Raw genomic sequence first — 11,995 nt, 5'->3', positions numbered from 1 at the left:
AGAAACATCCAACCCTTGCTCTTTCTCTTTCTCTTGGCACACAGCTCAAGAAAAATGGAAACGAGGACAGTCCGGCACAGGCAGTGACCATTCATGCCCATCAACAGTTTTGACCACCTCAGTGAAGATAATTCTTTCATTTTTCATTATGAATCTGTTTTCCTCCCATGTGTGTACATGTGTGTATGTGTGTGTGTGTGCACGCGTATGTGTGTGTGGTGTCTGTGTACTTGTTGTATTGTCATATGTATATATATGTGTGTGTGTGTGCATCTATCTATCTATCTATCTATCTATCTATCTATCTATTATACATACATGGGGTATGACTTCCTATTCTTGTAGTTATACACAATGTGGAATTACATTGGTTGTGTATTCATATGTGAATATAGAAAAGTTATGTCTGATTCATTCTATGGTCTTTCCTATTCCCATTCCCCCTCCCTTCCCTTCATTCTTCTTTGTTTAATCCAATGAACTTCTATTCTTCCTACCAACCCTGCACCCCTTATTGTGTGTGGCATCCACATATCAGAGAGAACATTCAGCTTTTGTATTTGTGGAATTGGCTTATTTCACTTAGCATGATAGTTTCCAGTTCCATCCATTTGCTGGAAAATGCCATTAGTTTTCTTCATGACCGAGTAATATTCCATTGTGTATATATTCCACATTTTTCTTTTCTTTTTTATAGTTGTACATGGACAGCATTCCTTCATTTATTTATTTAGCTTTTATGTGGTGCTAAGGATCGAACCTAGTGCTTCACACATGCAAAGCAAGTGCTCTGCCACTCAGCCACATCCTCACCCTTGATAATTGCCATCTGACTGGAGTGAGATGAAAATCTTAATGTAGTCTTAATTTGCATTTCTTTAAATGCTAGAGATGTTGAAAATTTTTTCATATATTTGTTGACTGGTCATAATTCTTCTTCTGTGAAGTGTCTGCTCAAGTCCTTTGCCCATTTATTGATGGGTTATTTGTGGTTTTGGTGTTAAGTTTTTGAGTTCTTTATATATCCTGGAGATTAGTGTGTGTGTGTGTGTGTGTGTGTGTGTCTGTATGTTGCAGGTGGCAAAGATTTTTCTCTCATTCCATAGGCTCTCTCTTCACATTCTTATTTCCTTTGCTGTGAAAAAGTTTTTAATTTGATACCATCCTATTTATTGATTCTTAATTTTACTTCTTGTGTCTTAGGAGTCTTATTGAGGAAGTTGGTTCCTAAGCTGAATGATGGAGATTTGGACCTGCTTTTTCTTCTAGTAGGTTCAGGGTCTCAGGTCTAATGCCTAGGTTCTTGATCCACTTCAGGTTAAGTTTTGTGCAGGGTGAGAGATAGGGGTTTAATTTCATTTTGATATGCACAGACTTTCAGTTTTCCCAGCACCATTTGTTGGAGAGGCTATCTTTTCTCCAATGTATGCTTATAGTGCCTTTGTCTAGTGTGAGGAGACTGTTTTTATGTGGGTTTGTCTCTGTGTCTTCTATTCTGTACCATTGGTCTTCATGTCTGTTTTGGTGCCAGTACCATGCCATTTTTGTTACTATGGCTCTGCAGTATAATGTAAAATCTGGTGTTGTGATGCCTCCTGCATCACTTTTCTCACTAAGGATTGCTTTGGCTATTCTGGGCTTCTTGTTTGTCCAAATAAATTTCATAACTGCTTTTTCCATTTCTATGAAGAACATCATTGGAATTATATTAAATCTGTATAGTGCTTCTGGGAGCATGACCATTTTGATAATATTAATTTTGCTTATCCACGAACATGGGGGATAAGCAAAATTAATTAGCACCTCTACTGTTAGATTGATTTCCAAGTACTTCTCTTTTTTTGAGGCTATTATGAATGGGATAGCTTTCCTAATTATTTAACTAATTTATCATTGGTGTATAGGAACACAATTTATTTATGGGTGTTAATTTTATATCCTGCTATTTTGTTGAATTTGTTTATGAGTTCTAAAAAGTTTTTGGTAGAGTTTTTTTTTTCCTAAATAGAGAATCATGAGTCATGTCATTGGCAAATAGGGATAGTTTGAACTCTTCTTTTCCTATTCATGTCCCTTTAATTTTTCTTTAGCCTAGGATAGAATGATCTTATGTTGACATCATAAAGGCTATGCAAGACAAATCTAAAACCAATATCTTTGTGAACAGAGGAAAATTGAAAGTATTTCCTTTAAGATTTGGGACAAGGGTGACTGCTCTTACCACTTTAATCAAATGTAGTGCTAGGAATTATAGTCAGAGCAATTAGGCAAGAGAAGGAAAAAAAAGGGATAAAAATAAGAGAGGAAGAAGTCAAATTATCAGATATTTTATATGTTTGCAGATATGAACCTATACTTACAAGATCCACAAATATTTACCAGAAGATGGCTAGAATTAATAAATTCAACTAAGTAACAGGTTAAAAAAATCAACATACAAAAGTCAATAATTTTCTTCTATATCAATAATGAATCTGCTGAGAAATCTTATCCAATATAGCTAACCCCCCCCCAAACAAACAAAAAATAAACCAAAAAATCTCAAAACCCAATGACCTTAGGAATAAATCTAACCAAGGAGGTGAAAGACCTCTACAATGCCATAATTCTTCTTTATGGCTGAGTAAAATTACATTGTGTATATATACCACATTTTCTTTATCCATTCATTTGTTGAAGTACACCTAGGTTGGTTCCGCCAACAATGGATGATTATATATTTTTCTCTCACATCCTTGCCAACATTTATTTTTTAAAAGAAATACTTTTATCCTTCTGGTAGGCTTGTAAATTAGTACAACCTTTATGAAAATCAGTATGGAGGTTCCTCTAAAGACTAGGCATGTGAACACCTTATGATCCAGCTATACCACTCCTTGGCATTTATCCTAAGAAATATACTATAGCAGCACAATTCACAATAGTCAAACTATTGACCCAGCCTAGGTGTTCAACATGGATGAATGGATCTGTGAATCTGTGAAAGGAATCTCTGGCGTACATACACGGAGGAGTTTTAAATTATGTCATTTTCAGGAAAATGGATGGAACTTGAGAATATTATGTTAACTAAAATAAGCCAAACTCAGAAAGTCAAGGGTTGTGTGCTTTTTTTCTCTCATGTAGAAACTATAGAGGAAAGAGGAAAAGAATGATTGAGGAGAATCTCATGAAAAATCGAAGGAAGATCAGAAGAGTAGAGGAAAGGGACCAGTGGAAGGGAGAAAGTGAGGAAAAGGGGAAATCTTGGGGAATGATATTGGCCAAGTTATATTGTTATATTGTGTGCATGTATGGATATGTAACAATGAATCCTACCATTATGTATAACTATAATGTAACAATAAAATATGAAAAAATAAAATTAAATATATCTTCTTCTGAAAAAAAAAAAAGAATACATAGCCAACAATGCCATTTTAAAGAGAACAGGTGCTGGGCACTATGGCACATGCTTGTGATCCCCAGCAGCTTGGGAGGCTGAGACAGGAGGATCATGAGTTCTAAGTCAGCCTCAGCAATGGGGAGGTGCTAAGAAACTCAATGAGATCCTATCTCAAATACAAAATAAGGCTGGGGATGGGGCTTAGTGGTCGAGTGCCCCTGAGTTCAATCCCCAGTACCCACCCCCTGCGAGAGAGAGAGAGAGAGAGAGAGAGAGAGAGAGAGAGAGAGAGAGAGAGGGAGGAAAGATTTTCTTTATCTTGCCAAAGGATTGTGATTTTGTTTCAGAAAACTGGGGAGACAGGCAGGGAAGCCTTGGTACAGAGCATGATGTGTTCTAGCTGTTAACACCCACAGTCTCTGATCTACTCCACAAATCTCTTGGGAATTAACAAATGCTAAGGGGTTCTGGACCTTTCCCCTGCCTTTGTACAGCTTTTCCACTGTGTAGGACTTATCTCTACAGTCTCAACAGGAGCTCCTTAAGGATAAGGGCAGAGCCTGTGACTTATAGCTGTCCATGTCTCCTAGTCTTCACTAGTAAATATTTGTTAAATGGAAACCTGACTGAGGCTGCATATCAAAAGGATGGGGGATCTTCAAGGCAGGGTACCTGCTCCTGCCTAACTGAATAGAGACTGCTTGGCTTGGAGGCTGCCTTATCCTGTCAAAGAGATCAATAATGCTGCTGGGTTATGGGCATCAGATAAGAGGTTTCAGGGTTTAAAAAAGTCATGACAAGTTAGGGGACAGTTAGGAGGATAACTGACATGATGATAAAGGGTTTTAAAAAGCAGGTGTAAGAAGGAGGCTGGGGCAATATTGGGGCTATTTAAATATCAAAAGTTTTGCTTGAATCATGTATGATAGGCAGTTGATTTTCCATTAGTAGTAGGGTGTTTATATAGCACAGATCTTAATAGCTTTTTTCGTGGCAAGACACTCTTATTTTCTTAGGAAAATATCAAAATTATGTGTCCCACAAGGGTAATGCTCTTCAAGACTAGAATCTGCCCTAAGGTTCTGATTTTAGGTGGCTTCCTGCCACCAAGGACTGAGGGTTCAATTCCTTAGCACACCATAACCTCTTCCTGGTTTGAGAAAGTCATATAAGCATTATGAAATTGATATGGAGGCAGGGACCATTTGAATTTTAGGTAGCTAGAAGCAAGTTAGATCAAAATCATGAATGAAGAATTGAAAAAAAAAATGAGATGGTCGATTATCAGATTTGAAAACACTGGATCAATTTGTCAGGGGGCGGGAAATAGAGCACATCCAATAGTCTGTTATGTTTAATCTTCACTACTTCAGAAAAAAAACAAGCGTTATAAACTTATCTCCAAGATCACTTGAAGTTTCAATTTTATTTAGATTCTTTTTATGTTTATTTTTGTTTCAAGAGTGTTGACTAACAAATGATTAGTTTTAACGAGAGTCAGCCACTGTGATCGAAGACACTACAGGCTGATTGAAACAAAAATCTGCTATTGAAACTTATAAAACTACCTAAGTATGGAAAGAACATTAAGTTTTACATGTGAGTTAGAGTAAAGCAGAAGCTTTCTGTAGATGATAGATTTAAGGATGTAGGTGACCCAAGAGTGTAAATGTCTTGGTACAAGCAAAAATTCCAGGCAGTGTATGTCAGATTTTCAAGGCAGTGGACTTGGTGGGGGTGTAAGTCAAGGGATCCAAACAGTAAAAAGGGGACTCATGTCAAACATCTTGGTTACACACATGAAACAAACAGGAATGCTCCCTGAGGTAATGAAGGCTTGACATGAGGGAAGAGTGGACTGGGAAATGGAACAACAGACCTGAGCCAGGGGGATCTGCTGGCTGGTGGGCAGGTGGAGGAGGGGCACAACCTCCTCCAGTCTTCTCTCCCCGCCCTCAGAACCCTTTCCCTTTGTGACTCCTCAATGGTGTGTGATGCAAGCCCGGAGATATAAGGAGGCCCAGGCAGCCTCAGAAGTCATTTGCCTTAGGCAATCGAGCGATTCAGACAATGAAGAATGTTCTCTCTTTGCTGAATAGCCTTACTGAACCATGGTTGATCTTGGTTCAATTCTTTGGGATATTGATCCCAAAAGTGCCATTTTGAGTGGGTTGGTATTGCTTTTTCTATACCTGTCCTTTCAGGTATTGAAACTATTTTCACCAACACTCAAGAAAGATAAAGCCATCCAGAAGGTAAGGAAGCAGAGAGAACTCCCAAGGGAGTTTCTTGGTTTTTGTCAAATGTGAAATGTTTTGTGAAATGTCAAAGGGGATTTGTTATTTCCATGCTCACATTACTAAATGTTTTGGTTGGCTCAAAAAAAGATGTAACTTGGGAAGTCTTGAGGACAAGATAGAGCTTCACTCTTTAGGGAAAGAAGTCAGAGGTTGAGGAAGGACTAAGGTTTCCATCTGAAGCTCACAGACCATCTTTTGGGGTGTGGTGGAGGGTTCCAGATTGGTCTGGATAGAGAGTGAAGGAGACGGGTCTCTTGTGACTAGATTCTGAGTCTCATTCCCGTGTCAGATGTTCTTCACCCAGCCTTCATATGGGGCTGATCTCTGAGTAGAGCCTGTAGCCTGAGCTCTGCCCCAGGACACAGGGTTCTCTCGGGGAGCACAGAGGAGACTGTTAGCATCAGATTCTATGCCAACAGCAGAATCTTCAGCAGAGGGTTTAAGACCATCAAATGTGGAATCTCAACAGACAAAAATGTCCTTTGAAATTATCAGAGAAGTAAAAAATTGAAAATATTTCATTGCCCTTCAAGATTAATAAAAGGAAGGAATACAGTTTCTACTAATTAAAAATGAAGAGTTGTCCAATTCTTGCCTAATGAATGTCTAGGCTTGTTAACGAAAGGAGTAAAAGAAATGAGCCCCAGCCCCTCATTCTTTTCTTTTTGTTTTCAGCGTCGGGGAACAAAAAGAAGGAAAAATGGAGCATTTAAAGGTAAGGTTCTGCCTGTTCAACCTGAGCTCTATAAGGGTGAACTTTCCTGTCTCTCTACAGCTCCATGATCTTGGAGGATGTCAGTTTCTAGGTGCAGTCTCTCTCAGGAAACAGGGTCTCAGAGGAGAGGCTCAGGAGAAGGCAGTGAGACCTGAGAGATTCCTCAGAGTCCCTGCCCTGCCCACCCTTCCTTGGGTGTGAATGAAGTAGTGATGGACCTGGGCCTTGGACATTTACTGCCAAGTAGGTGGCCCTGTGAGAGGTCCAAAGACCCCTGATTGCCTTGGAGTCAGAATTTCTGTCTGGTGACATGGTGTAAACTACTTTAATTCTTGGCTGATTAGATTCATCTCTGAGTTAGCTACTGACTCTTGTGCTTCAGGTGGTGGTTTTGAGCAGCATGTAGGATGGTAGAGGTGAAAGTACTTTCTAAATGGAACCACATATACCTGTGAACCTTCTTACTATTATCCCTGACACTTATGACCTTATCTGCAGGTTTTTAGGGCTTTCTGACTTTAATATCCTGTTTCCTGTAAAAACTCCTGAATGATAACCTGTGTTTTTACCTTTACTATATATAACCAACTGTCCTGGTTTTCCAGGTCGGAGAACTTGCCGGAGAGAAGCAGAGGAGGGGAGGAAGCTGCTTTCTATTCTGAGAAGGTGATTAGTCATTTCCCTTCTTTACTGATTCCTTTCCTGGCATGTTGTACTCAGTCCCCCAGGAATTCTTTGCAATATGCCCTAATCACAGGAGGGATAGCCATAGCCATGGATACGTGAATAAAGAACTTGGGAGGGGAGGGTATTGTGAGGTCACAGATGTGTGGAATGTAGAGAAGGTAGCGGGCTCCCCACCACCCATAGAACTGCAGATCTTGCTTCCCTTGTAGTGGTTCTGGTTACAGCTTTGGCTTTCTGTCTCTTGCAGTCCCATGAGCCAGAATAATGATTTCCTCCACTTTCGGCAACTGTTATGTCCAGACCCGCTCTGTGGGGTGTGTAATAGAACAACAGCTAAGGTCAGTCAACTGATCTATAAGGCGTCCTTGGAAGATGCTGTTAATTCTGTGTCCCGTGTGTCTTCCGTGACGTCCTTGAGAGAGTCATCAGTTTTTCTGTCCGCTGTTGTTTCTGCAATCCCTCCGGGAGCTTCAGTTTCAACACCTTTAACTGAGCCAACTCTATTTCCTTCCTCTATTCGTTCACCTGACCAAATTAACCCTTTAATTGACCTACCTGGACCCTCATTACGGGATGACTCTCTGCCACCAGAGTCTTCTCCCATGAGTTTAAAATTGCCAGTGGATCATATCCCACTTCAACCAGCTGTTCCAACCCCTCCCCCAGCTGTTCCAACCCCTCCCCCAGCTGTTCCAACCCCTCCCCCACCTGTTCCAACCCCTCCCTCACCTGTTCCAACCCCTCCCCCACCTGTTCCAACCCTTCCCCCACCAACTGACAGTCAAGAAGCAAAACCTGTTCTCCAATCTGAAGCTATTTTGTCTCTGGTGGATAGCCCTGATGGGTTATCTCCTAATGTCCCAACAACCTCATGCACTGACAGTGCAAGCCTTCCAGTGGCAGAGTTCTCTGGAAGCCAGTCTCATGCTGAACACTTGTCTCCATCTAAATTGGAGCCCTCTGATGATGACAAAAACCTCACTGACCTCCATCCTCCTGAGGCCTCTTTTGAGAGTGCTACTGCAGCCATCCTTGCAGAGACCGGAAACCTCTCATTTCTATGCCCTGATGTCTTGGCCCTTCTGGAGAGACATATAAAAAAGAAGGGTGATTTCCTGATGCAGAACAAAAAGGAAAAGGCAACAAAATCATTTCCAAAAGAACTTAAGCCAGACGGCCAATTGAATTCTTCAGGGAAAAAGTTAGAGTCAGTTGCTGAGCAACAGGACTCACCTGTCTCCCTTCCTTCACAGAGCAGTAAAGGCAAATCAGAGGAATTGCAGGTAGACCACCAGTCCTCAGATCCTAAGACCTTTGAGGATAACTTACCTAAAAAATGTACCCAATTCTTCTGGGGTCTCCCATCTTTGCACAGTGAGTCCTTGAAATCTATAGTACCTGTCTCAGGTGACTGTTCAACCGATGTCTTCTTCAATTCAATACCCACTTCCATTGAAGCCCCTGAATCTCTAGTTCTAACCCCTCCGCCAACTCTGTCCTTGGCTGAGATCCAATCTCAACCCTTGACCCAAGCACTGGGCCAATCTCCTGTCCCACCCCAGGACCAGCTTCAGGGCCAATCTCCTGTTCCACCCCAGGACCAGCTTCAATTCTCGGTCCCTAGCTTGTCACCACCTATTCCATCTCAGGTTAGTGATGGTGGAGTGAGGATTCATAGATCCCAGGATGAGGTACAGCCTCTCATGCCATCTAAAATTCATGACTTGGAATATAATGTATTACAGAAAGGACAGGAAAGTGTGTGGGGTCTACCCTTTGTAGTCCAAAAATCCAAGGAAGAGTTTTGTCCTCCAGCTCCCACTGTTTTATCTGATAGACGTTCCTCCAAGGCTTATGCTCCAACAACCATCATTCCGGGAGATTTTCCCCTCAAAAAAGAGCTTCGGAAGAAGCTAGAGCACCACCTTCGGAAAAGGCTTATTCAACACCGGTGGGGTCTGCCCCGCAGAGTCCATGAGTCTCTGTCAAGGATGAGTCCTGAAACAGAAATTTCCGAGATATCTGAGTCAAAGTCCACTTACGGACTTTCGTGGATCTCTTTGTTTAAGGGTCAAAGTAGCAAAGATTTACAATTGAGCCATCCCAGAAGTTCCCATGAGAAGAGCTCAGAATTACTTCCACCAGGGGACAGGGTGAAGAAAGTAAATAGTCCCGAGATTGGCACAAAAGATGACCCATTGAGTGACTCAGAGGGGGCTCCAGATAATGATCTGGACTCTGACTTTCAGACAAACCTAAAAAATGAATTGAATAGTCTTTTTGGAAAAAAATCAAAGATCTCAGAGGAGAGCTCAGTTCAGAAACAACTGACAGAAGCCCTGGAATCACACTTGAGCAAGAAATTTGAGGAAATCAATGTGTGTCAGATGCCTGGCACTGTGAATAGATCATTGCATTCTATGGAGCCGGTATTGACTAGTCCTGAGAAATCCCCTAGCCAAACAAAACACAGTGATTTGGCACCACTGGTGTGTGAGGACAAGAAGGGCCTCAATACCGCCCAGGATATTTCCTTCCTTGGTTCCAACAAACAAAAGATGTTGGAAGACCATATCAAACTATTTCATAAGAGGATGATGTGTGGGCTTCCCCAAAAAGTCCAGGAATCCATAGACATCTTCAAAATGAAAGGAACCCCATCCTGGTCCTCAGTTCGCTCCAACATTTCCTCCTCATCCAGTCTTACTTCTGGCAAGGATTCTAAAATTGGGGTCTCCAAGCCCATTAAAGAAAGCATTAGTACTTTTCATGTAGTCAAGGTGGGAACAATGATTTCAGGCCCTACTCTAGATCATCCTCTTCCTGTCACTTCACCTGTGAGCAAGGAAAATAAGAGGGCCCTAACACATTCACCCTCTCACACCAACCCTGAGCTTACAGAGAATGTCAAGGCAATTGAGGGTGACAGACGGGCTTCGTTGCCCTTCCCCCACAGTGACAAAGATAAAGACAGTCAGAAACAGACTGTAATAGCCAATAAATGCAGCCCAAAGTTGCCCACAAAGCAGGTTGGGGCCAGACCCAAATCATGGAATAAGGGAGTGAGTCCCAGCAATAGTATAGAAAAGATTCAGAGAAAAATGATTAAGAATTTAGAATATTTTCCCATGTCTAACAAATCAAGGGAGATATTCAAGGCAAAGGAGCTCTGTGCTATTCGATCACAGTCTACGAATAGCCTGACGACCACAGAGTCTTTCGAAAGCTCCTCCGCGACAGATATGAATATGAGTAAAGTTGAATCAACCCTGACCATTGAAAGGCCCCCAGAAGGAATATCAGTTCTCAAAGATTCCGAATCATTAAATCTTAAAAATCAGTTGCTTAATGAGTTGAAGATGAAAATGGGGAGCAGGGAGCAGGGCCTGGTTCCAGGCTTTTCTACTGAGTTGACTCTGGCCTTAGATAAGTTGACTTCCAAGACCTTGGCATCTAAGACCTTAGCTTCCAAGACCTTGACGTGCAAGACCTTGACTTCAAAGACCTTGACTTCTAAGACCTTGACTTCTAAGACTTTCACTCATTTTCATAGTGCCTCTAGTGGGGACACGGCAGCTCCTCAGGTGCTACAAGCCCACTGTGACAACAGAGGGATCAACATAGAGCAGGGGCAAGAGCCCTGGATCCCGACACATGTCTTATGTAAGTGTCAGGATAAGAATGTACCATTAGCATCAAAAAGGGTGTGCCCTCTGGTACCCCAAACAGGCGAGTTTGGTGGAGGGGATGCAGGGTTGGTGACACGCCAACCTAGAGAGAAGCTCCCCCACCCTCAAGACAGAACATTAAAGGAGGCACTTGGGACCAAGTCCTCCTCAGCCCCATCACTGAAGGGACAACCTTCTCCTGAAAACAATTTTAAAAGCCAGTTCAAGCACTTTTTTCAAAGGCTTTATCTTGGTATAAAAGGAAAAGGGCAAGAAGGTTCTCTGAAAAAGGGCAGCTCTTCATCATCTGTGCAAGGCAGAAACCCAGCTAAGAGAGCTGCCTTTACTGGAAATACTGAAGCTCAGAAAATCATGACAGACATTGGGAAGATCCTAGAGGAGAAACTAGCAGGTCGGCATGGAGTAGAGGCCACCGCCCCGCAAAAGCCTCTTTCCAGCCCCATGAGGCCTGGGAAAATTGAGCACAAGACTGGACTGCCGGTTCAGGCAGAACCCGTCCAGAAACATGCCTTCAATGTCAAGACTCCCTGTGCTAAGGTGCCAAGTGCCAAATCTTGCAGCCAAGAAGTTGGTTTTGCCGGTCAGAGGTATCCTACAGGGAATAATAGATGGGTCATGGACAGGGGCAGACAGCCCCAGAAAAGTGTGACAGTACAGGAAAAGATGATATGTCAGAAGCATCATCCATCCATGCCGCACAAGGAACCCTTGCTCCATCTGAATACTACATGCAAACCTAGAGTTGGTCAGGTGGCTCCAGCTGCTGCTCCTTTTGCTAAAGGCACTGTGCTGGGAGAGTTGTCCATGTTGTTCAAGCAGAAAATGCTTCTCCAGAATTTTCAGAAAGAAAATTTTCTTCCCCCCAAATAATCCCTTTTTGAGAATACTGATTTTCCCCAATAAATTTTCTAAACAATATATGGTGTCTTTTCTTGTGTTGGGGGTTTGGGTTTTGGGCAACCTACTCCTTGTGTTTAGGGAAGGGGGAGAAAGTAGTTTAGCTTTTATTGATTGCCCCTCTGGACTTCTAAAAAGGTGACCAAATCTCCTGGACCTCTCATTAAGGGATATCATGTTTTCAAAAAACACCTTTCCTCTTTCTGCTGAAACCTGAGGAGGTGGCACTGCTTCCTACCCCTTAGCTTAACCTTAATGGCATTATATATGGCATCCCACACCTTCCCCCTGCAGTGAGGAAGATAGGTCTTCTATACCTAAA

At 42.1% G+C, this 11,995-nt stretch overlaps 1 protein-coding gene across 1 annotated transcript; it reads left to right on the top strand.

Annotated features, from left to right (window-relative positions):
* The first annotated feature begins 7,338 nt into the window (after positions 1-7,338).
* LOC101975627 (spermatogenesis-associated protein 31D1) lies at positions 7,339-11,694 on the top strand. The gene has a single exon (XM_021733130.3). The coding sequence runs from the start codon at positions 7,339-7,341 to the stop codon at positions 11,644-11,646; it is 4,308 nt and encodes a 1,435-aa protein (XP_021588805.3). The 3' UTR covers positions 11,647-11,694.
* The last annotated feature ends 301 nt before the right edge of the window (positions 11,695-11,995 follow it).

This window comes from Ictidomys tridecemlineatus, chromosome 4 (genome assembly GCF_052094955.1).
Source record: "Ictidomys tridecemlineatus isolate mIctTri1 chromosome 4, mIctTri1.hap1, whole genome shotgun sequence".
In the NCBI taxonomy this organism is placed as follows: Eukaryota; Metazoa; Chordata; class Mammalia; order Rodentia; family Sciuridae; genus Ictidomys; species Ictidomys tridecemlineatus.
This window is presented reverse-complemented; position numbering and strand designations above follow the sequence as displayed.